Source organism: Rhagoletis pomonella, unplaced genomic scaffold (genome assembly GCF_013731165.1).
Source record: "Rhagoletis pomonella isolate Grant_MI unplaced genomic scaffold, Rhpom_1.0 Rhpom_scaffold_00963, whole genome shotgun sequence".
Taxonomy (NCBI): Eukaryota; Metazoa; Arthropoda; class Insecta; order Diptera; family Tephritidae; genus Rhagoletis; species Rhagoletis pomonella.
In genome coordinates this window covers 6,673-33,182 of record NW_023459517.1, presented here as the reverse complement: position 1 = coordinate 33,182, position 26,510 = coordinate 6,673, and the positions used below count along the sequence as shown (strand labels likewise).

The 26,510-nt window shown below is 33.7% G+C and overlaps 2 protein-coding genes across 2 annotated transcripts in view; one reads left to right on the top strand and one right to left on the bottom strand.

The window, feature by feature from the left end:
- The window catches only part of LOC118751753, a 28,892-nt gene extending 3,045 nt beyond the window's left edge, over positions 1–25,847 (bottom strand). The window contains exons 1-3 of the mRNA XM_036486569.1: positions 25,689–25,847; positions 22,222–22,656; positions 1,308–1,349 (exon numbers count right to left, since the gene is read on the bottom strand). Of these exons, the coding sequence (XP_036342462.1) occupies positions 1,308–1,349; positions 22,222–22,656; positions 25,689–25,692 (481 nt within the window). The 5' untranslated portion in view covers positions 25,693–25,847. The remainder of the gene's footprint in view (positions 1–1,307; positions 1,350–22,221; positions 22,657–25,688) is intronic.
- Positions 13,685–18,436, top strand: LOC118751755. The gene is made up of 2 exons (XM_036486571.1): positions 13,685–13,806; positions 17,213–18,436. Exons 1-2 carry the CDS (start codon positions 13,803–13,805, stop codon positions 18,067–18,069), a joined length of 861 nt encoding a protein of 286 aa, XP_036342464.1. The 5' UTR covers positions 13,685–13,802; the 3' UTR covers positions 18,070–18,436.
- Positions 25,848–26,510: the final 663 nt, after the last annotated feature.

Genomic DNA, 26,510 nt, shown 5'->3' with positions numbered 1-26,510 from the left:
TATCCATAATTTAAGATTCGACTGTAAATGCCTAAGATATGGCGAAAACCCCTGCTTCAAAAAAAGTTTCGAAAAATCGAAAAATTGCTTCGCAAAAATAGATACTTTATCATTCTGTTGGTATAGTCTAATGTCCAAGAGGTTGCTACCGGGGGTGGAAAAAATTAAATTTAGCTCTTAAATCCTAAAAATTCATCAAAATATTGACTTTGCCCAGCTATAACTCAGCGAGTTTATGAATTCTTATGAATAAGTTTCAATATGCTATGTTATAGTCTTCCGAGCTCATGCTTTTGTCAAACATTTGCGATAATTTTTTTTTCTCAAACCCTGCCTGTGACCTCTAAAAATGTGTTTGAAGTTTTGAAATTTTCGTGGATATTTTCATTTTGTACACAGAAAAAATTTAAGGGGTATATATCCCATACAAAATTTAGATGTCGATAGTGAATGTCCACACTAATCTATATATATAGGGTGTCGTAGAACTTAAGAGAATTTTAGTTTGCCAAACTCGATAGGCGTAGTCTCTCTATTTTGTCCTTTTGATCTAAAAGACGCATTTGACCACTCTCCATTTGTACATGGTTATGCCTGGGTTAAACCCTTGGAATATCTCTAAGCTTTCCATTGAGCCTGATGGGAGAGATCGGTAGCCAAGCTCTTGCCCTGGGTCGCGATATCCTTATCTGTAACAACTTTCAGGCATGCTCCTGGTAAGATTGCGACTATTTTGTCCATCGCATCCATCTTGTAGACGCTACAACCTTTCCGGAACTTTTTACTTCCCATACCGAGCATCTTTTTTCCCCTCCGCGAACTGCTACTTTCGGATTCAATCCTTACTGATCGCTAAGGCAGCCAGCCACCATGCAGTACGTTAGCATTGTAATGGGATTTGCAGGTCTATTCTGCACGCTACTGAAAATTTTGTAACCGAAAAATTTTATTACCAAAAAATTTTACCAGTTCTTGTCACCGCGATTCTATTTACGTTGGTAATGCAGCTATGAAGATTTGTGGAAATTCAGGCATTGCATATTTCACGGGGAAATATTACAAAGCCTCGCTTGAGACACCCTTGCCTTAGTAAAGTTTCCCAACCTGTGAGTATGTATATTTTGACTTCAAGTCGGCTAAGGTTATCGTCATCCAATAACAATAAAACTTTATACATTTATAAGTGGTTTAAGACATGATTAAAAATTATGTATTGAATTTTGCAACAAAACATTTTTTTTTTAGGTCATCCATCCTAATGTACACATTCTACTAAAAGCTAAGATCGTTAAATAAGAGCGATTTACCGTATTTGATAACAGCACCTGGCTCCACGGAAATAGTAGCGCCTAAAAGTATGCATCAATTTTTTAATTTAATACTAACATTAAGGTTTGCGCAAATATGAATTTATCTGCTTATGCATAGACACACACATACATACATATGTATATGAATTTGATGCAAAATGTACGACTACGACTTTTTGCTAATTTATAGATAGCTGTTATCATGAAATTGGTCAAGATTAAATTTCAATCAAATGACAATTGCAATGTGTCATACATAATTTATTAAAATAAAAAGCAAACACTGAAACATTTTTCTTTTCCACACAAAAACAAAATACGCACAAATAACAACGTAAATTCTGGGCCAAAAAGGAATAACCGCTAAAAACAGCCAAATTATTGAGTTTCATATGCTGCCATATTCTACGAAAAAATACCAAAACTTTCACATCTTAACGGAATTTTTTAATTTATCAATACCTAGCATATTTCACTTTTTAATCGCATATTTAAGTACATAGTGTTTATACAAAAAAATGAATTTTTTTTTGTTTTTAGTTTTGCTCGTAATATCATCTCTTGATTTTAGTGGTTACATCTTTTGGGTGCAGAATTTTTTGTGTTTCAATTCGATAGCAATGTGATCTTACCCATTGTTATTTAAAATAGATTTTGGCACAAAAAAAATGCTTCTCCTTGTTTTATTTCCTATATAATACTCCTTCGGTTTTGTACTTTTAATTCTTTATCAGTGTGCTGTTGATATACAAATTTTAACGTTTCTTAGTTTAACAGATCCAGCAGCGCCCGTTTACTTCGACGGTTATTTTATTACTGTTTTCTTGTTGAAATCAACTGAGTCAGTTTATATATCAAATCGAAATTCGTCCAATAATCATTGGCTTTTGTGTCTTATCTGGGCACGCATGTATGGGTGAACTTGCAAATACATAAATACATACTTATGTACCTTATTATTTATATACGTATCTATGTATAAGTGCATACTTGCAGATACATTAAATAATTACCACAAATACATCTGAGTATTTTTTTACAATATGGTAGATAAAATGCTTGTGCTAGGGTGGTCGAGTAGATATGTGCTACATAAATCTTTTTTTATTTTATGTAATTCTAAAAGGGTCAGCTAAATATACATACATATATACACACATATATACATACATATTTCTCTCAACACAAAATTTGGTAACTAAAATATAACCAAATCATGTGTTGCGAAAAACATACTTAATTGACTAAGTAAACTCTTTTCTCAGTGTAAGTATGAATAATGGGTCGTACCAAAAAGAAAAGTTCTAATGTATTTTTTTTTTTTAATTTTTTGTCATATCTCTACCATTTACAGTCGCATCGTAAAGTGTGATATATCGATGGATCGACACATTTTTTCGTTTCAAATTAAGTTGAACTCAAGTACCCCGTTCTTGTACTTACCCACCAGATCTCAGTTCTTTTCGTCCTAACGTGCCACACTAATGTCAGTAAATATTTTTTTATTGAATGTAGGTTTCACCGAATAATGTAAAAAGGCAAAAAATACCTGTAGCCATCGCAGAAAAAGCAGCTACAGCAAGGGCGGCAGACTTAGGGGTGCTAGTTGCCCGACCAACTCGAGGTCTGCACGCTATAGTATTCTCGAGGGCTTTGATTTCATCCTTGATGACACGAATCACTGCGTGTCTAGCCTGGAGTGAGAAAGTTCGAGAGGGAGCTGCCTTGACTACTTGGGGACTTCTCTTAGAAAGATGGGTCTCAGGTCAACTCAGCGAACGCTATGGAAAACCAGAGCATGCGGGGTCGTTCTGGCGGAGGGTGGACCGGGGACGGTCTAGGGATCTCCTTAGGCTCCCGAAGCCTGATCTTTCGATTCTGGTAGGTCATGAAGAAAAATTGGGGCTATTAGAAAAAGGGGCGTAGCATATCCCATACAAACCAAATGTTTCATAGTGCATGTCCCGGAAGATGTTCATGGAAGAGGAGTCGGATATGGTATGGAGATATATGAAAGCAATCGCATACTCATGGAGAAATATTGTGGTTATCGTAAAAGGGGGCGTGGCACATCCCATAAAAATCGAGTTTTTTATACTGCCTAACTTTGTAAGTGTTCATGGTAGAGTACTCGAACATGGTGTGCAGATATATGAAAATAAGCGCATACTCATTTAGAAAAATTGCGGTTGTTGGAAAAGGGGGCGTGGCACCTCCCGTACAAACCGAATTTTTCATGCTGCATAGCTCTGTTAAAAAAAGTTATTAATTCAAAAAGAATAAAATAAAAATCAAATCCATGAAAACTTTTAAAAATATTGACAGGTTGAAAAATAAATGTATGAAGATGTTTTAAGTTTTCTTCGCATATCATCGGAGGCATTGATTCGTGAGTTTGCCTACCCTAAAATCCTATGTATCGACCGGTTCGGTGTTGGCATGTGCAATTATGTACATACATATGTTCTTACATACGACTACTTTAAAATCAGGGATTACACATATTTTTTTGCGTCCCGTCCTAATGTACTCTGTGTGAGGTAAAATATACAAACACTGATAAATTGCTATTATTACACAAGTGTTCATGGTAGATACCCGGCTGGAGTATATGAGCTGTCAATGAAGATATGAACTTTGATCGAAATGTTATATTTATGTATGTCTGCTTATGACTCATATTTAATATATTTTTGAACATTTTTTGATGGAATTTAAAGCTATATATCATGCATATGTAAGGGAGCGTTTACAAGGCCGGTTTGGACTTTAGAGTGCCTCTTTTGAATTGTTGTTCCCGTCTAAAATATCAATTTCATAATAATGACATAAATCAAATTGAAAACGCAACTAAAATGCTTTTCCATAGTGATAGCTAATAAGAGCCTGCTTTCAAGGCTATATCCATTTGTATAAGTTTGGAAGAGAGTCATGCAAGTTAACTATGTAACAGAGATGCCAAATCGAAATAAAAAATAGTCGCTTTTGGAATCGATTCGAATCGGAATAAAAATACCCCATCTCCCAAGATCGATTCATACATTTTTTCAAATAACGCCGTTTACCTTATTTTTATAAAGTACTACACAAATTTATTGCAAGTAAACCTACCTTGTTCATAACGGTTTCTATATCAAGATTTATATAAAAACAAATATATGTGAAATAAAATTTTCCTATATTTAACGCAGCGATGTGAGCATTCAACAGAAACTTCCTAAATTAGCCCTACTTAGGAGAATGGTTAAATTTCTTTGAAATTCGGTTTTATTTTATCACAAAAAAGAAAAAGTTTTATGTTTTACTTCAAAATTAACCACATACACTAGCCCAAAAAAAACTTTTTGCGATACGAACGTTTTTTAATATTTATATATTTTTTTTGTTCCGCTAACTCTATGTTTCTCTCTTAATTACCCTCACTCACCGTTGATGTGTGGGATTTTTGTTTGTTGAAGATGTTGTTTATTTTCTCCATACAACGTATGTATATACATGTTCTCGAAATTTTTTTCATGTGGAAGAAAATCAATATGATAGTCGTAAAAAAAATCATTTAAATGTCATAGTGGGCGATGGGAATATTAAAAAGTCTTTATCATAAAAAATAAAGAAGGCTTTAACTGATTTATAAATCGAAAATTTGTATGAAAATATCACTTTATAGAGATCTTTAAAAAAAAAAATTTAAACAAAGAAAATTAAAAATAACACTGATTTACAGTAAAAATGCACATTGGATGCCACATTCCAATGCCTATTTAGAATTGCTCGCTTACTCCGAAAATCGAAATAATTTTTTTTCTTATTATTTTCCACTTAATCGCTTATGTATATCTTACGAAGCAATTGAACAATCTTAATACGAAGTGTGGCAAATGAAAGTTAACTAAATTATACACAAGCCGTATTTACATCACTTTTCGTTATGCCGTATAGTTTCTGAGAAATTAATTAATCATTCCAGATTTTTTGGGTTTTGATGAAAAAATAAAAAAATTCAAATTTTAACAGGGAAAAAATTTAATAATAACAAATTCTGTGTACATTTTTTTTTCATTTGTGTTAAAGCCTTTTATGTTTGCTCAAGTGCGCTCGTGTATAAAAATCCTTGCGCATCTTCATTTGACCACTCATTCCGATTTTGTTTATCCATCGATTTTCTTTATTAGTAGCTTGATTTTTTTTTTATAACAGAAAAATTAGATAATTTAGCACATGCCCGAATATATCGAAAACTTATCTATAGAAAAAATTAACTGAATTTTCGGAATTAACGAGCCATTCTACATAGGAAATGGATAGAGGCATCCGGTGAAAAATAACTAATTTGTCATGCATTGTAATCAGCGATTATGCTGCTGATTTAAGTAAACGTTCTTGAAATCCCGTGAGCCGCCCTAATGCAACTCAGACATGCATGCATAGTCATATGTAGCTATGTACAAATGTACATATAGTACGTACGAGCAGAAATACCTTGTTTCCAAAATAGGTAGACTCTTTTTTTTTAGCGAAATTATTCGCCATCCTACCACAACCATTTTTGTTTTTAATTTTTGCAATTGAGTGGGACATTTATTAATTAATTAATTCGTAACAATTTGTTTAATTGAATTATTGAGACATGGTGAAACTTCTAGAGTCAATGGAGCGACTAATAAAAGCTCACAAGCGAAGTTTGTTTACGGTATTTCACTTGTCAATACCCTGACGGAAACAAGTGATTTTTCTAAATCAACTAATTGAAAGACTACTTTAAAAAAATGCAATGAGTAAATGTTTCGAATTTTTATATTTTTTTTGCTAAAAAAAAAAAGAAATTTGTGTCTTGGAAGTATGAAAAAGCATCTGTGAAGTGCAGAACGAAAGCGTGTTCAAACGAAACATACTGAGTTTGAAGATGTTTAAGCCAAATTCATTTTACAGTAGGGTCATTCCATTGAAAAGAGGAAAACGACATAAATTTAAATATTCCCTAATTATCTTTATTTCAGTAGTAACCTCTTTTTAAATGACTACATTTTATTAACCTGTGGGAAAATATTAAAAATTTCAAAAGAAGTTGTAATTTTTGTCTATGAAAAGTTTTATTTCATGCATAATTACTTTACAGCAGTCATAAGGAGATGTCCCACTAGTCACAACTTTAAATATTTTTTAATATTTCTATGAAGATTATATAAACCTCATTTTTATTGAAAACGAAAGCATATAATTCATGTTTTACAACATAAATACATCGCTCACATGCATTCAATTGATAGTTCAATAAAACTAAGAAATCGTAAAGGTATTTTTGTTAAAGCAATTTTTTACATTAGTTATCTTTCTATGTTAAAAAAATATCTTTCGCTGTTGTATAAGTTCCGACGACATATGTAGTTAAAATTCACAATTGATCACATTCTGGAGTAAAATGTCCCACTAGTCACAATGGAATGGCCCAGTAGTTGAAAATACATGCAGGAAAAAGCAACTGTTAAATAAATGAGTTCGTTGCAGGTAAAATAGTAAAAATTTCAATTAGTCATCATTGAAAATAAGGTATTTTATAAATTACTTCCAAACTAATTCAATTTCCTGCAGGGTATATACATACATACATATATATTTAGTGGGTATTTTTCATTATCTTATCACAATTTGTCAGTGTGGCTGAATGATTACTGTCTCGAGAACAGACATACATTGTATGTACATATTTACAATTTACATTGTGCAAATGTATCCATGTACATATGTATCATCACTATATTTAGATCAAACTAAGTGCAATGAAATGCGAGCCCCGCAGCCAATTGGTTTGGAGTGCGTATTACTACTAAGTATATGCGTATACTACTAAGTATTGTAGGTCTCAGCTTCGATTTTGGCCCCAGCAATGTTGGACCCTTAAATCGAATGAGTCGAAGTAGTAGTCCCACTCAGCATCTCGCACACTGATTACCCGCGTTGCAAAGGTGGGCTAACGCGGACGCTTTCTGCTCTATTGCACTCCAGCGAATATTGCAAGCAATCAAACGAATGAGCTGTATGATTGGTGAACAAGAGCTTTACAGTGAAATAAAATACAACGGCTCCGCTGGCTTCATTTCCAATTGGCGTCAGTTGGCACAGAAGATAAACGGACTGGCGTTCCTTTTTGGGCTCGGCCAAAATGGCTTTGGGCCTAAGTTTTAGGGGGTTACAGAAGGAGATAAGTACAAATAGTTAAAAGGCATATTTAAATACAATACAAACTTAGTTTATCTTTATACTTCTATTACTGAGGTAGACTTTTTGCACATAAAGAAGAGTAATGAGCAATTTAGCTCCAGTAAAAAAAAGCTTACAAATAAATAAACTATTGAAACTTGCTGTCATTTTATGGTAAGGCTAGTTAGGATATGTGTATGCAGCAGTACCCTTCACAACTTAGATTAGATAGCTTTTTTATACCTTTCATGAGCATGAAATGGTATTATAACTTTGGTCCGATGTTTGTAAGTACCAGAACAAAAAGAGATAGACCCATGAAAATGTATACTTATATGATCAGAACGTCGAGCTGAGTTGATTTAGCCATGTCCGTCTGTCCGTCTGTCCGTCTGTCCGTCTGTCTGTCTGTTTGTATGCAATCTAGTCTCTCAGTTTTCGAGATATCCGGATCAAATTTGGTAGGTGGGTGTATTTTTATAATGTATTAATCATTTGTCGGAACCAGAAGAATCGGACCACTATAACATATAGCTCCCATACAACTGATTGTTCAGATATGAGATTTTTCGTTATAACTTCTCCATTTATGCAGCTACGAACATGAAATTTTGCAGCACTTGCACCCATTATCAACAGAATGCTTACAGTGAAAATTACAAAGATCGGTTCACTATAACCTATAGCTCCCATACAACTGATTGTTCAGATATAAAATTTTTCGTTATAACTCCTCCATTTATATAGCTGGGAACAGGAAATTCCGCACTGTTTTCAATAATTATTAACAGAAAACTTACAGTGAAAATTAAAAAGATCGGATAACTATAACCTATAGCTCCCATACAACTGATTGTTCAGATATGAGATTTTTTGTTATAATTCATCCATTTATGCAGCTAGGAACATGAAATTTCGCACCATTTTCACTCATTATTAACAGAATACTTACAGTGAAAATAACAAGGATCGGGTGACTACAACATATATCTTCCATACATCTGATTGTTCAGATATGGGATTTTACTGTAAAACTCCTTTATTTGAACAGCTAAAACCGATAAATTTCGTAAGATATTTTATAAATAATAATACAAAGTCTACTGAGAAAATCGTCAAAATCTATGCTGTATAAGCTTTATCTCCTATAGCACTGATTGTTCAGATACCAGTTTTTGCGATATATCTCCTTTATGTAGGAAACTAAACCCAACAAATTGTGTTACCGGTTTACATACCGATCACATAGCAGTGAAAATCACTTAGATTGGTGCCATATAAAGTATATCTTCCATACCTCTGATTGTTTAGATGCGATTTTTTTATATAAGTATGTAACTCCTCTATCGATGTATGCAGATGTATTCAAAAGCAGTAATCTGTCAAAGTAAAATTTGCAGATGTTCATGAAAGGTATGAAGCCTTCGGCATAGCCGAAGACAGCGCTGCTCTTACTTGTTACCTATATAAATATGTATGCGTATATATATTTAGATACATATTTCATCCCACACATAGCAAATATTATGTATATAATACACCTGACCATTTAGAATGACACATACGTATGTACATAATTATACTATAAATCATACAAAAAATTGGTCAAATATTTTATGGTTCTCAGAACGGCTCTATCCTCCATTCAATGTGAAAGTATGCGTGGTAGAAAAATTCCCTGTAGGCTATGGGATTAGACCTAAATTCTTTTAAAATCCCTGCAAGAATTTTAGCTTACACAGAGTTATCCCTTTCTAACAGTTCTTCTTCTTCTTATATTGCACAACAACTTTTTGTCGGTCCTGTCACCAATTGCCTATCTCATTTGCAAAGTTAAGCTAGTTTATCACACCAAGCTCGGCACTTATAGCCGTTTTCACCAGCTATTAAAATGCCAAATGAATTTTATTTTATGTAAATTTTCATATAAAATAGAAAAAACTAAAATCAATTTTCACTTAAATTGCTTTTGTGAAATTGGCTCTTAGACCATCCATTGTGTGCATGAGCGCCCTTACTTTCGCTTTCCAGCCTTGCAGCGAAATCGAAAGATATACCCGAGCTTCATCATACATTAGTATCATACACAGTGGGACGTTCCCAAGTAGTACCCGCTCTACAAATTCGCTGAAACTCCATATATGCTCTATTCTGTAGTTAGGAAAGAAGAAATGTGGAAAATGGTAAAAGTCGACGTACTGCCCGCCCGAAGCTCTTGTAATTAGGCGGATATGGTAAATGTTATCAGATTTTAATGAAATTCAGAGCATATGCTGGTTTTAACTATAAAATATAGGCGCCAATGCGAAAAATTTTTATTTTGAAGATAACGAAGTGTGTCTCACTATGACGCACACCTCCTATACAAGCTTTGTTAGTTCCCTTAATTTTTTTGAATAGTGTATTATCTGCCTACTTTGGTATGTAAATCCACGCTAACATTTTTATTCTTTACGACCGAAACCAGATAAATTTTCGTGGAGCTGAGTGGAAGATCGACCTAGTTCGAAAGCGCCCTATCCCAAAAAACTTTTCAAGAAAGCCCTACTTGAGAATTTGATTAAAGAACGCCCTTTCTCAGCTGTCGATTCAAAAACACCCTATCTCGGCACATTTTCGATGTATTTTCAGCTGAGATAGAGCATTTTTGAACAGAATTATGAGATGGGGCGTTCCCAAATTCTGAGATAAGACGTTTTTCAATAAAATTCTGAAATAGGGCGTTCTTCAACCAAATTCTTAACTAGGGCATTCTTGAAAAGTTTTCTGAGAAAGGGCGTTTTCGAACTGGCTACGGATATACTAGGTCGATCTTCCACTCAGGTGAAAAATAGTTAAAATTCAATAATATTTAGATAAATAGTCAAATCTAGTCAATATGTGAGTGTCGTAAAGTAATGATAAGTACTATATCGCCGATTCCTTTGCAAATCCGCCTATCGACTAATTGCCGCCTATCTTACGGAACTCAGATTTTGCAGGAGATCGAAAAAACGGTTTTTCTTTGCAGGAATTGCCTTGATAGGCATTATTTTCGCACCACCTAACGGCTACATTTTTTGTGGAGTTATTTATTTCTATTTAACCAATTAATTTAAATATGAAAGAAATCGGACCATATGGATTTTCCAAATATCCCGACTCCTGCGCCACCTAGCGGATCAATTCATCTTTCATGTTGTATTTTCAAGTCTCTAGCTCATCGGGAAGTTGGTTAAAAATTGATTGCAAGATTTGATTACACACAGGTGGAACTTAATAAAAGCTTGTAAAATATGCAAAAAATAAATGGAAATAATATACTCAATTGCTTTTAATAAGTTATCGCAGTACTTCAATTCAATAAACACAAACTTAGTCATAATTTTTCAAAGTAAATAATTCTTTCAGGGTTCATCAACTCTTTGACTACATATGTATACCATTGTTCCGGGCAACAAGTAAACAGGTGTCAACTAGACAACAACAAAAGGTACTGCAATATGAGCTGGAACAAAATAAATAAATGAATTCGTTATTTCATAACTTTTTTTAAATACCTACCCTGCAAAAAGTGGGACTAGGTTAAATACTAGTACAGGACCGCGCTACCTTGTAACCAACACTGGTAACCGAAACATATGGAGAAAATATGGTTACACATTAACCTTGCGGTGTCATTGGACCTGACCTCTTCTGGTCTACCGCTGCATACACTCTAAAAAATCTGTTTAAAAATGCGACTATAAATCGAGTATATTTTTGTTTATTTTTAAATTTTTTTGGTAAGTTTACACGATGAATATGTATTTTTCTCGTTTGCACATTTTCGTGTGTAAAAATCTTTTTTTGTTAGTGGCTTTACACAATTCTAAGGGTGAAATCAAACAGCAGATGTGTATTTTGTAGCTTGTACACACTTTCTTAGTAAATTTACGCACACCACAGCAGCTATATTACACTCTAAAAAGTCCGAAATTTAAACAAACTATTCGTTGAATAATCGAGCATGTAATTTCGCGAATAATAAGGTAGGAAATCAGTAACCTACCTTTTAGGTAGGAAATCTACACAATTTTTTTTTAGAGTGTAACATGGGACCACATAGATAACTATAAATAGTCCTGTCCTTTTGGACCATGGACTGAACTTCATAAGATTTTGTATAAACCGAATATTTGATCATTTTTAAAGGTGATTTTTAAATGTAAATAGTAAAATCTATTATTTCAAATGCATTTTCTTAAAATTCGTTTTCATAATATTTATATTTGGCAACCGAATCATATTGTCGATGGGCCACGCAGAGGTTGAAGGTTTGAAGTGCTCCAGATCAGCATAATAAGTTACTAGTGTGCTACCTGGGCCTTTTGTCCATACTTTAAAACCACGTCGTAGTAGACCACCTGGTAATCAAATTTTTGCAGGGTATGTATACACACATGTATGCGTGCTTAGTACATACAAATATGTGCATATGTACACGTATTAGTGCAGGGAGTTCTATCCGGATTTTTTGAATGTTCGGATAATCCGGATATTCGAATATCTAATTAAAAAATCTGAATAACCGGATAACAAAATTAACGGATGTTAACATACATATGTACACGTATTAGTGTAGGGAGTTCTAACCGGATTTTTTGAATGTTCGGATATTCCGAATATTCGAATATCTAAATAAAAAATCCGAATAACCGGATAACCAAATAGGCGGCTATTAACCGGATATTCGAATTTCTAATTTAAAATTAACAAATGCTTGTGTATTAACCTTACAATAGCCGTCATCGATTCGCCATCAGTTAGCGAGGGGCGAAACGAACGAACTCAATGAGGTACAACCAAACTCGCTATCGTCTATCCGTGCTAGCTAACTTTGTTGTTGCTTTCACATGCAAAATTCTTCTTTAAGCGACCGGAACTCAAACATGGCGAGCGAGAAGTGGCGAATCGATGACGGCTAATGTTAAATAAAAAAATATATTTTTTTTAATATCGCCTGGTTCCGCCTGCTACAACTATCTATGGAAGTAGCGGCCACAGGTTTCAAGTAAGCTAAAATTGGTTAATTTTGTAACAAATTCCTGTACATGTATGCCGCTCTCGCAAACGTCTTCAGCTACGTGTTTTATTAATTATTAAACAACTCAATAATTTTGAGAAAAATTTTACGAATCCGTTCAAACTCTATTTAGAATATTCGGATGAACAATTGAAGGATATCCGCATAACAAAATCCATATACACGATTTTCAGAACGGATATTCGAATATACGAATAGTCCCAGCCCTAACACATGCCATATGCAACTGCACTTGTTTTTGACGCTTTCACAGAATATTGTTGAAGCTTTTCACACTCGCGTACTTTTTATCTTGATTTTTTACTGAAAAGCTTATTGAAGACTGATAAGATACATGTGAACTGTGTGTTCTTATCAACACTAGTGTTCATGAAGTTAACCTCACCTCAAACGAATGTGCTTAAGAGGCTGCTAAAAATGATCTAAAACGGTGTCAAGAGGATCATTGTAGCAATTTTATTTTCTATTTTTAACCGACTTCCAAAAAAGGGGGAGGTTATCAGTTCGTCGGAATATTTTTTTTTTTTTTTATGTATGTTACCGCATAACTTTGGACCACGTCAACCGACTTCAATAATTCTTTTTGCAACGGAAAGGTAGTGTCTCAGAGGTGGTCGCATAATAATTTGGTTTAGATCCGATCATTCGATCATGAAATATATAGATATATATATATTTTTTTAAGTCGGTTTTTTTTTGCTAAAAATTACTTGTTATATCTTGATCAGTTCAGGATCAGTCAGTGGCAGTACGCACCCCTAACCACTCGGCCACAGCAACCGCCTATTAAAATTTGTTCATACGTACATTTTCGGTATCTAGACAAATGAATTTTTTTTTTTGTAATCTGTAAACCGTACATAATTAATTTAAAGCCTGGACACAACTTCTTGATAAAAAAACTTCTGAACTTAATCTTTCGTTTTGCCAAGAAAGACAAAAACTTGCTTTTACAATTTAGTTGGTAGTGCAGTAGACTTACACCAAAACAACTTAAACTTCAAAATTATACGTTATCACTACGTGTGACTTTGCTTTTGTCCGTTAGTGTACATATTCGTATATTTTGGCGGTTTCTGTATATTTAATTTCAGTTACATTTGCAACTTCATTTGCTAAACAGCGTAGAAGTATTGAGCTGCGCCACAAGCTGTGCCAAGCAATTGCAAAATATTTTTTTAATTAAATTAAATTTACAAAAAAGTTAGTGCCTATATAAATCATACAAAATGGGTGAGTAAGCTACAACGGAGTGATAAGATAATTAGTATAAAGTGTTAATATAAAAAAAAAAATAAAAAATTTTCTAAATAAAAAAATCACACAACTCAATAGATAAAAGTAAAAGTTAAACGAATGAGTAGGAAAGTGCTTGCTCAGCTGTTTCAAAATTTCATAAAGTTCGAATTAAGTGTTGCTTTAACTAAATTTGTTAAAAAAAGTAATATTTTTATATTTCTTTCGAAAATATTCTAAAAGTTTCGAGTACACTTATATATTTACCTACGTGTCATTTTCGTCTTCGATTCTTTGTAGTGCCGGTACTTTACCAACTCGTAAGTTTTATCTAATCAGCGCTTGTTGCTAATAAAGAACAGCAAGAAGCAAAGTGCATGAGTCCTATCATATTTTTATTTAATTTTGAAAGCTTTGTCGACACGTTTTAAGTAATGGCTGCGAGGCTTGATCTCTTGAGTGACAGCAACCAAGAGTTTAATAAAAAAAAGCGTGGTTAAAAATGTTAAAGGCTATGAAGGTATTGTATGGCCGCTGTAGCCCACTCGTAGCACCAAGATGTGATCCCTTTTAAAAACAACATCCCAAAAAATTATAGAAAATGCTTTTTCTTAACAGCGGTCGCCCCTCGGCAGACAATGGCAAACCTCTGAATGTACACATTCTATATTCTGTTCTTCTATTCAAACTATCGCAAAAAAGAAAAAAAACATTAGAATTCCGCAGTATCCTATTCTGTAATCTATTGTTTCAAAAAATGCTAGTTTGTAATAAAGCGGGGAAGAGGACAATAATACTCAAGTAAAGAACGCTAAATTCATTTTTGGCTGACTAAAAAGACGAAAGCAACACTAGCAATATGACCTTAACGAGGATTATTCAAAATATGACAAAACTACGAAATACTTGGCTTGCTTCGCATTCTAAAAACATGAACCTTTTCAAGTTCCTCTAATTCAAAATTCCCCTCTGGATATTTTAAGGAAGAAAGAAGTCTTTTTCAAAGAGTGAAGAACTTTTTTCTTATCTAATAAAGGCGTTTTTTTTTGTTGAAAAAAATCTAACAGAAAGGCACTTCCCGGAAGTATGTGTAGTCAGAGAAGTACGCGGGGTTTTGCACCCCAAATTTAAACCCATTTCGCTCCTTTTTGATATGAATACATATAAACTTCCCAGTAAAGTTGGCTTATACTTTGCTGAGTCATTTAATTGTGTATGATCTGGCGAGGCAATACAATTCATTTCAATACATTTTCATTCAGGCAATACATTTTCTTTCGGTCAATTATGGCCGCTATTTAGGCGGGTATAGTTTATTTATTGATTGCAGAAGAATTAATCATTTCATCAGGCGGTAACACTTCTTAATGACGATTGCCTTCTACTAAATTCTATGTTTCTAAATAACTTTTTTAGTAAATAAAAAAAAGTTTATGAGTTATAGAAATATTTATTTGGACCTTTAAAAATTTTTCTGTTAAATGGGAAAGATGATATCCGTCAAGGGGCTGCCGCCAGTGTTGATACCCATTTGTGCCCGTTTCATTACATTTCCCATGACTTTCCGCTAGATTTCCGGTGATAACTGTTCGCCTTCCTGTCGAATATTCTCCTTAAGGGCTGCGATGGTATGAGGCTTGTTGGCATAAACCCGCGACTTCATGTAGCCCCAAAGAAAGAAGTGATTAAGAAGAAGGGTGTTTAATTTTGCGCCACCTTGTATATGGGGCGTTCCATACCAAAATAGAATACAGGGTGTGAACCACATTCATTTGTTTGATTTGCTTTAAATTGTTAGGGTTGATGGATAAACATAAATAATAAAAAAATATGAAATTTGAGCTTGATTAATACATTTTCAAAAACTTTACAGCACAAAAACAAAAACAAATCGTGTTAATAGTTTTCCTATTATTTCGACAACGGGGCGAGGAAAAAATTTGAAAAAAATCACACATACACACATCAAAATCCTCTATGAAAGAAAATATTTTGTTAATTTTTTTACTTGAAAAAATTTTCACATACAAATTTTTTGATAAAAAAAAAATCGTTTTTGAAAATATGTCATCTCAAAAAAAAAATAAAAAAAATCACAATGGTAGCTCTAAGTATTCCGCAATATTTCAGTATAGTTGAGTAAAATGAGTACAGTACGAATTTACAAATTTTTTAATTCTTTTTGAATTTTTGGAGTATGCAGTTTTGTAGCCCATTAAATTCTAGTGTAATAAAGTGCAAGTTTTAAGCGATTGCAAAACTGGGTTAATTTTTTTTTTTAATTTTCTTTGAAAACGGTTTTACGCATTTTCTTCCATAAGAAAAAAGTGCAAAAAGCCGTCGCAGTAGCTTAAAACTTGCACTCATTTTACTACAATTTAATGGGATACAAAATTGCATACTCAAAATATTCTAAAAAAAGGTAAAAAAAAAATTTAAAAATTTGTAAATTTGTAATATATTTATTTTACTCAACTTCGGCGTAAAAAAAATTTATAACTCAAATTATTGTAGAGTGCACCCTATAAAACTATATTTAAATATTGCGCAATACTCAGAGCTACCATTATGATTTTTTTTTCTCTGTCGTAGCTTTCCGCTATTCTGGTTCGACTCTGCACTACCATCTGCACTACCACGGGTTAACAGAGTATCAACTTACCTAGGAGTCGGTGCAGTAGCGGTTCAAAAGTAGGGCGCCCATAAATCACGCAAGTGACTACTTTAGTAACTCCCGGTATTGCAGAGAGAGCCCCGATGGTGACTACCGCCTAAGACATTGCCTTGTAAAAGTAATCGCTGAAATACACTGCAAGTAGTCGTTCGGTAATTGACGGAATTTATCAGGTAGCTACCGATTCTTCAGTCCCTTAGTCCCTCCCCCGTACTGCAGGGTATTGAGTCACATACCAGTGTTTGCACTGATGTACTTATGTACTTACACATGCCTACATATACAATGTATGTATTTATTTATGACTTTGTTATTGAACACCACATTGATATTTACGTGTTTTAAAATTAAGTATGTGTACAGAAGAGCTTGAAAATTGATAGATTATTAGTAAACTTATGTACATATTGCGTATACATATACATAAGTATTTACATACTTAGAGTAACTAAACTAGGACAGTAAATAAGCTAGCAAATACGCTGCATTAGTTATCTTGGTAACTGTATTTCTAAGAAATTTGATAAATGAGTGTCACATGGAACTTTTGCAAATAGAAAATACATATATTTTATAAATTTTGCTTTATTACTAACTCATGTATTTCACTGTGTACTTATAAGTATCTACATAAAAGACCATCAAACATTTATATTAAATTTTCAACATTAACACTCAGTAAGAAAATTTATTCAAAATCTCACTTCTCACTCTACTCCCTTTTTTTAGCGGAACACACATGGGTTTCCACAAGCATTTACAGCGATTTGCCACCCTTCGCCATTCATGCCGGCCACGACTCGGACGGTGATCCAATCTATGTTGGCCGTGCCTACCACAATGGTGATATATTACCTGCAAAAATCGTTCCCAACAAGAAACAAGCCTACGTCGCGTGGGGTGGTGAGGAGATCAACAAGCAAGACATCGAAGTGTTGACCGGTCATCATTACAGCTGGATACCAGCCAGCGGTGGTGAAGTGCCACCACATGCTTTGCGTGTTGGCCAAACCGGCGATGGTGAGCCGCTTTTCATTGGACGCGGCCATTGGCAAGGCAGTTTGACACCCGGCAAAATCCACCCATCGCATGGCTGCCTCTACATTCCGTATGGTGGACATGAACAGCGGCTCGATAGCTATGAGGTGCTCGTACAACCTGAAACCTGGGTCAACTCATCGGGTAGCAATCTAGTGCCTGGCACTATTCACGCCGGTCATGATGCTGATGGTGATGCCATTTACGTGGGACGCGCCTACCATGAAGGTGATCTGCTGCCCGCCAAGGTTATTCCGAATAAGAATTGCGCTTATGTACCATTCGGTGGTCGTGAGGTAGTAAAGCATGATTTTGAGCTTTTAGCCGGTTACGGTTACGGTTGGGTACCCGATGCAAATGGCGGTGTGCCACCAGGCGCTGTTGTCTGTGGCCGCACCAGCGACGGTGAGCCTTTGTATATTGGCCGTGGTCACTATGGTGGCAGTCTGACACCCGGTAAGATTCATCAATCGCATGGCTGTTTGTACATTCCGTTTGGTGGACAGGAAGTAAGAGTGCAAAACTACGAAGTTTTGGTGCGCGTTTAAAGGACAAAGTACCGCATAATGGCTTATGACAACGAGATGAGCTTTCAACTCAGCCACTCCGGAGCAACGTAGAATAATGGAATACATTCATAAAACATTTGTAAACACATATGTATGTTTACGTGCACATGTAAATTGCCCTTTTTCAACTTTTTAATACATTCTTGTTTTATACAAATGTTTTTTTTCTTACAACTACATACATACCTTCATTGATGTAAATGTATAAACATTTTACCTTGGTCTTCCAGATTTTTGTTCTGTATCGTGAACATACATACATTTTATAACTCAAATACATAGATGTTTGGTAAAATTCGAGCCATGTATTGTGTCACATAAATTAATAAAAAAATTTTACATCAAATTCGAAGAATTGTTACGCTGATTTGATGATATTAATGGTTATTGGGAAACGGGTTAGCAAACTTGTTGCCCATTTGTTTATTCTCACCATTGTATGATATATCGGGTTTAAAATTGAATGCGCCCCATTTTTTATTAGCAGGCAGTAGCAGTCAGTGTCGAAAAATTTCACACACTTATCTATTTTATAAGATTCACAATATTTTTCATTACAAATATTTTTCGGTAATTTTTATTAAAACTATCTTTTTTATTCTAAATCTATTAAAGTTTCAAACTTTGCACAGATTTCACAAAAATAAATCTCAAATTTTAAAAACTTTTCATGAAAATTCCCAATTTTTTAAACAGAGTTTTTGACAATTTTTTTAACTGACGCTTTTTCGCAATTTTTCCATACAAAAAAGTTTCATGCATGTGGTATAAAATTGAATTCTGTACAAAGTTTGAAACTGTAATACATATGTACACTTTCAGTTTAATAATGAACTATAGTTTGATTAAAAATTGCCGAAGAATATTTACTCCACCGTCCGTAGCGCTGCTTTTTGCTAACATAATTTATCGCGTGGGGTTTTTTATGACCCCAAATTTAAATTAACTGCATTTACGATACCCAGGTTTTTATTATTAAATTTCTATAAAAAAAAATTTATTTACATGTATTTTAAATAAAAAACAAATTCAGTGCTTTAAGAAAACTTATTTATTCACACTTAAAGCAAATTTGCCAAAAGTCCACAAATAACGTGAAATTGTTGATGATTTAAGTAAAGTATCTAAAAAGTTCAGAGGTAACAAATTTATGTATATATGTTTTATTTCTATAACCTTTAATTCTTCAAAACTAAAAAAAGGTATTAAAAACAAAAACTTAGGAAAAAGCAAAAACAAACAAAAAATTCAGTGGCCAAATTTGAACATTTTTATTCTACGCATTGCATGCAAATTCTTTGGCAGTGCCTCGGAAAACAATAGTTTTTTCCAAGGAGCACATGTGTTTTTTATACTTTCTCTCTAAATTCCGAGGCCGGAATTCATATCTACGCTTTTTCGTTCTGGTTCTGGGATATTTTCTTGTTCGTGAGAACCTCGTGTAAAACGCTGAATGAGAAATCGCACCTCCCCACGTTTCAGTAATGAAATCCTTAAGCTTTATATTCTGCTCCATATGCAAAGCGTCAGATATTATATGAGCATTTATACAACCAATATCGGAGCATTTACAAAAAATCAACGGCTGAATACGGTCAATTTTTTCCATAAAAGCTAGAGGATTTTAAAAGCTGTTCAATGATCCTAGATTTATAAGCTCTAAAAAGGCATCTTTAATAGGCATATATTTTTCGATCTTTTGTGAAAGCAACACATATATAAATATTCAGTAGTAATATCACATAATTGGTAGAATACTTTTCCATAACTTTTTACTTTGTGCTCGGGATTTTTACACCGAAAATTTTTTTACACACATTTCTAGGTACGGAAATATTATTAAAATATGTTACTACTCTTAACGCTGTGATAGCATTCGGACCGAACTATATTGCAAAGCCTACCTTTGAAGGGATCCACTTCCCTTTCCAAACTTTGAGAAATTTTTTACTTTTACAAAATTGGTCAGACGCCTCCTTAATATTTTGTTTTCCTTGAAAAAGCATCTGTGAAGTGCAGAAGAAAATTTCAGAAAAACCGCCAAAAACGTATCCGTTTCAAAACAATTTTCGGTTCTTGTCTGTACATTGTTTCTGCCGTACACTTTTTTCTTATTTCCGATCCATTTAATATCTGCCATTTTATTTACAAGACAAAATACATTGCGATCATATTAAGAAAAATAACTTTTACAAACTTTTTTGGCGGTTGGGGCTCGATATGTAAGTAATTAAATAAATAAAAAAGTTTTTTATTGGGACCGGGAGCGGAGCTCGGAGCGAAATAAAATACCGGAGCGGAGCGATGAAAAAAAAATCTAAACCTAAAATCAATTGATTAATAAGTTAAATAAAATATTGTAAGAGATTATAAGAGATTAGTTATCAAAGGTAAGGGGTTCCAAAAAGTTAAAATCGAATAATTAATTAGTTAAATAAGGTATCCGTTTAAAGAAGGGGGGCTAAAAGCACTTTATTTTGAAAATATTTTGTAGGCGGGCTGCCACCTGTTCAAAAAGTTAAACTCAATTTAAATAACAAGTTGAACAAGATATGAGAAAACTTTTTTTTAGTATTTTTTTAAAGAGAGCTGCCATCTCTTAAGAATTTCAAAATCAATTTAATTAACAAGTTAAATAAAGTATTGTGGGTACCATGCAAGAAAAATACGAAAACCGTATCTAGTTGTAAAATATTTTTGTCGAGAGTTGCCGCCAGTTTAGAAATTAAATTGACAAACGAATGAAAAGCTGCTAATATTGTAAATTTTTAAGTTTGTGAGCATGTAAGTATGTTCATTTGTCTCTGTTTGTATAAAATTTGGCATACAGATAGCTTAGGATCTAGATTAAAATAAGGATATTTTTTGAAAAGGGATGCCACCTGCTTAAAAAATCTACTTTAAACTATAAGTGCATCTAAATTTTACAGTATGCCTAACGAACGAGATTTAAGAAAGCGTTATTACCACACTATTTTTAACAGGATTGCCACCTATTTAAAAAGTCATATTAAGTTTTATTAATTAACTGAATGAAGGGTATGGTAAAGAAATTCGGTTTAAAAAACCTTTATTTTTTAAATATTTTGAAGAGGGTTGCCAACTTTTTTAAAATCAAATATTTTTTTATAAGTTAAATAAAATACTGCAATATGGCTGTAAATCGAAAAAAGCTTTGTTTAGAAAATGTTTTCAAATAGGGTCGCCATCTGTTAAAAAGTCAAATCAAATTTAGTGAATAGGTAAAATGAAACATTAAAAAATGATACCGAGCAAATCCAAAAATGTTTAGGAAGGCTTTATTTCGAAAATGTTTAAAAGTCTAAATAAGTTTAACGAGTTGCTCCAAAGAAATATTACAATACGGATGTCAAACAAAACAGATTGCAAAAGCTTTATAACACAGTTTTTAGAGGGTGTGCCTGTTTAGAAAATCAAATTCAAGTGGAGTATTTTTAGTATTTACATCCAACAATTCTATTGAATCTGAGGCCGTTTATTGTAAGCAAACAAAAATAGTTAACAAATAGTTTTCCCACAATAATTTTTCATTAAAAACGGCCTCGAGCTCAATAAAATTGTTTGAATATTATTTTTTATTAGGCCAATAAACAGAAAAAATACAAATACTTAACACATACATTGTACATATTGGATTATACTGTTAAGGTTTTTTCTTGTTTTAAAAATAAAAACGTTTCAGATAAATGTTTTCTTCCTTCCGCCTGTTTACAAATTGGGTGACCTCACGATTGCCGCCGGCAGGGGCCTCGAGGCTCCTTAAGTCGACTCTGTTATGAAGAATGTTAGATTCTGAAGAAAGGTGCTGCTGAAATAAATTATCATGTATAATTAAGTAGTGCCTTTTTGATTTGGCTTTTTACTATGCAGTACAAAAAAGTGCTTTAGCAAGCATTTTTTCGATAGATAGATTTTCCTTCTTTCATAGTTGACTACTTAAAATTCAGCGTTTGTTATTTATTTATAAAATTTTTTATAACATTTTTTTAATAACATATAAAACTTTACATATATTATAGCATTCATTTAAATATCCAAACTCCCAGTTTTTTTAGTCAGATGCTAATTTGTAGTCATTGACACCAAACCTTCCCCACGCGGTTGACAATTAATTCCGCACCAGCACTTCATAGTTGGTGACAGTCACTTCTTCGCCACCAAATCCAATATACAAGCATCCCTGAGATGGATGAATCTTGCCGGGTGTCAAACTGTTGGCATGATAACCACGTCCCACATACAATGGTTCACCAAGGCTAGTAAGTCCACAGCTAACAGCACCAGGTGGCACTGAACCATTTGCATCGGGCACCCAGTGATAGTTATGTCCCGCTAATACCTCTATATCATGTTTGTTCACCTCCTCACCACCCCAGGCGACGTAGGCTTGTTGCTTGTTGGGCACAACTTTAGCAACTACTACATCGCCTTTGTGGTAGGCGCGACCGACAAAGATCGCATCACCGTCCGAATCGTGACCAGCTTGGACGGCAAATGGCGGCAAATCGGTTTCGATGTTGGTGGAAATCCATTCATGTTCACCTGCAAGTTAAAGGGATGTTGTATTAGATGTAAGTAAATTAATTAAGGGTAATGCTTGAAGTTAAAAATTTGTGCAAACATGCATATCTACATACAGTCAGCGGCAAAAATATGCATACCAAGGCGATTATATTTTCCATCCCAAATTTTTTTATTTTTTTAATTTTTTGTAAAAGTTTGATTCATTCAACAAAAAAACCATAGAACAAATTTTTTTTAATTTCATGCAGAGCTCGGGGAAAATGCAAGAAATACCAAGAAACTTTTAATTTTTCAATTCGATTTCTTAGAAAAATTTTACTACAAGCGTTATGACTACAAAACTGCATTCCCAAAATTTCTCCAAGAAATCGTATTTCGATGAAAATTTCTTTGAATTTTTTTCATTTTCAGGGGATCTGTGTGAAACTAAAAAACTATTCTTGCCTTTGAATGAACTATATGTTTATAAAGAATAAGGAAAATGTGGTATGGAAAATATAAATAAATAAAATCGTCAAAACGTCAGAGTATGCATATTTTTGAAGCTGACTGTATGTATGTGGTGTAACAATGCAAATCGGCGTACGCGGCAAGTGTGAGATTTCATGTTTTTTTTGTTTAATTGACATTGGAAGTCTTGAACGGAATTAAAAAAGTGCATTTTTTTAAATTAACACTTATGATATTTTACATTGACAACGATTATATGTATGTACATATGTAAGTATTAACTTGGAAATACATATATATTGCACAAAGATTGAAGTTATAACTACTTATCAATAAACCATAAATGTGTTAAGTAGCTTCCTGTTATAAAATTATTTTGTGATAATCATAGCTGTTGCCAATCCATTGGGTTTAAGGGATCGGCATATCGATAAATATCGTCGTTTAAAGTACAAAACCGCGTAACTGACATTTGCTGCCAAAAACTGGATTTGCTCACAAAAGCTCTTGGCTCAATCCTTATCCATTCGTCCTGAAATATACTAGCCAGAAATGCGATTGCTTTATACAAAATATAACCATTTTGCATTATTTTGATAAGCGATTTTGTACTTTAAACGACGATACGTATGTATGTATGTATGTATGTATAATTATGTACACAAGTTAGTCATGCATTCGATACGTAAACAACTTCGGCGAAGAAAGACTCCTAAACTTATCGAGCCCTAACCGCCAAAATAACGTAAGCGACATTTTTTTCAAAATTTTATTTTTGAAGCAGAAAATTCCTAGAGCGTCTAGATGCATTTCTGCATCAAAAAGAAAAATTTGAAAAAGATGTCGCTTACGTTATTTTGGCGGTTAGGGCTCGTTATATTTGCGGGTTTTACAGCATACAAATTTCCCAAGGGTAATGATGCTGAAGTGACAGTCCTTGGCCAGTTATGACAGTTCCACAGATTTTTGTTCGAAGAATACTGGAACATTCCATATGCTTACACGTCCTTCTTCGCCGAAGTGCTTTTAAGCGCATTTTTTACGTAAATTTTTTTGCGTGTCTCCTTCGCCGTTAAAACACACTAGATATTTAAGTTGTTTTCGGTAGATTCGGTAATGATCTTGAGTTGAATACATACATACATACGTTTGAACTCCAAAACTCCTCATGAGCGCCTGCATATGCTACATATTGAGATCGATAACACAGGGCAACACTGATTTTGGAGCGGTAAATGTTAAAGCTGTTTTTGATAGACTCTTTTTGGCTGATTACGAATCCGTACGTAGAAAGTTTCCATCAGGTCCAGATTTTGAGAAAAACGAGGTCAAAATTTCAAAAAAATGCGTTTTTGCAATATTTGAGAAGCTCCAGCAAAGAAATAAAAGAGGATAAAATCTTCCACTAAGGCTTAAATTGAAGCTAGAATCCTCGTCTACTGTCCCTGAAAATAGATATCATCCCTGCATCTTGACCTGATGGTCTCTTATGGTCATTTATTGAACAATAACTGGAAAATTATGATTTTGAAAAACAAAATTTTGGTCAAAATCAGTTTTTGCTGTGCAATAAAACACTATAAGTGAGCTAAGGGTCAAGGTGCAGGGATGGTATTTTTAGGGATGGTAGTTCAAGTCTTAATTTAAGCCTAAGTGAAAGATTCTATCGCCTTTTGTTTAATTGCTAGAGCTTCTGAAATATCGCAAAAAACGCGATGTTTTGACAATTTCACCTCGTGCTTCTCAAAATCTGGAGCTGATGGAAACTTTATACTTACGGATTCGTAATCAGCACAAAAAAGTTGATCAAAAACAGCTTTAACATTTGCCGCACCAAACTTTTTTTCCATTTTTGTTGACCTGTGTTATTTGATTATGTTTTATCAAATAACATAGAAAATCCATTAAAAGTGTCGATCTATCATTTGCTGAATCAAAACTATTCACACATTCTAAGTATTTTCTTCCATATAAAAAAATCGACCATACCTTGTATGGAGAAAAATGTCGATAGCCGTCGGCAAAAAATTTATAAAAAATCAGCGCGATCTCTTAGCTACTTCAAATTTGTACATTGTTATATTATATAGTTTCGTTTGCAGCATGAACCATATTTTGTTACAGAAATATCGAAAAAAATTTAGCTTGCAAAGCCTTGTTAATATTTCAAAAACCCAGGGTGCACGCAGATATAATGGAGCGAGGTATGTACATATGTACATACATACATATATATATTTCCAGCGGTGTAGATATAAATAAATTCACAGTTTGTCAAGTATTTTGCAAAACTTTTAATGCAACGGTTTGCGTTTATATAGCTAATCAAAATTAGAAAGAACGCTTCGATGTTAATTAAAAGTTGTCGGATTATTTTGACTATATCAAATTTCTTGTGCTCCATTCGGACTTAGCAAATTTGCCTTTCACTGAATTTAAACGGGTAAAGATAACACAACCTTAATAGTTTTGGAAACGATGTTTTCTTATATCAAAATATAGGGTTTCACAAAAAATATACTTATCAATTTCTCACTCTAGGCTAGGGATATCTGTTTATAAAGAATTCTGCGAAAAATATTGTATTTGTAAACTTCACTTACCCATTATATTATTTTCTCTTGTTTATATGTATGTAAGTAAATAATCTGTAAATAAGTAGATACTATTTATATATGTATGTCTTTATTTACAGAATGTCAGTAAACGATATTGAATTCGTCTGCCGTTGTTTTTAATTGCAGTGTTGCTTAGACTTTAATGTTTCAATTCAGACTGTATACAATTTCACAATCAGCAGAGTAATCAGATGAATGCTAGTGATGTACTGAGTGAATACTTTTAAGTATTGATCGATATTCGGTGCCGATTTAAAAAGTATCCAACACTCTCGATAGTCGGTACCGAATCGTTTAGTTTTCGAATAAAAACGCACATAGGCCAAAAATATGGAAAAAACGGTTCAGGGGAGACTCGCCTATCAAAACCCGAATTCAAATGAAAGATGTATATAGTATGTCGGTTCGAGGCCATAATGCAGAGAAGCTCCTACTTGTTGGAAGCATTTTTTTCTAGCTGAATCGGACGATATCATTTTTGTAGGCCTGGGGCAGATTCTGTAACCAGTTAGCGACAATTTTGGAATCGGTATCGGTTTTGTTGACGTATGATGTTAAAAAAATTTTAGGTCAACAAGTGCGATATCGATCCGAAACTTGTCGCTAACTGCATATCTCATCTGTCAAAGCATTTTTCTTGAACCTTGGATCGACTAAGGTTAAAACTGATAAAATATCATTTCTCTTTTATCCGATATCATATAAATTAGTAATGAAAGTTTTTTCTTTCTTTTTTTTCGGTGGGCATATTCGCGTATACATACACGCTCTGCTTTAGAAGGCAGCGAAAGTTTCATTCAACCGCAC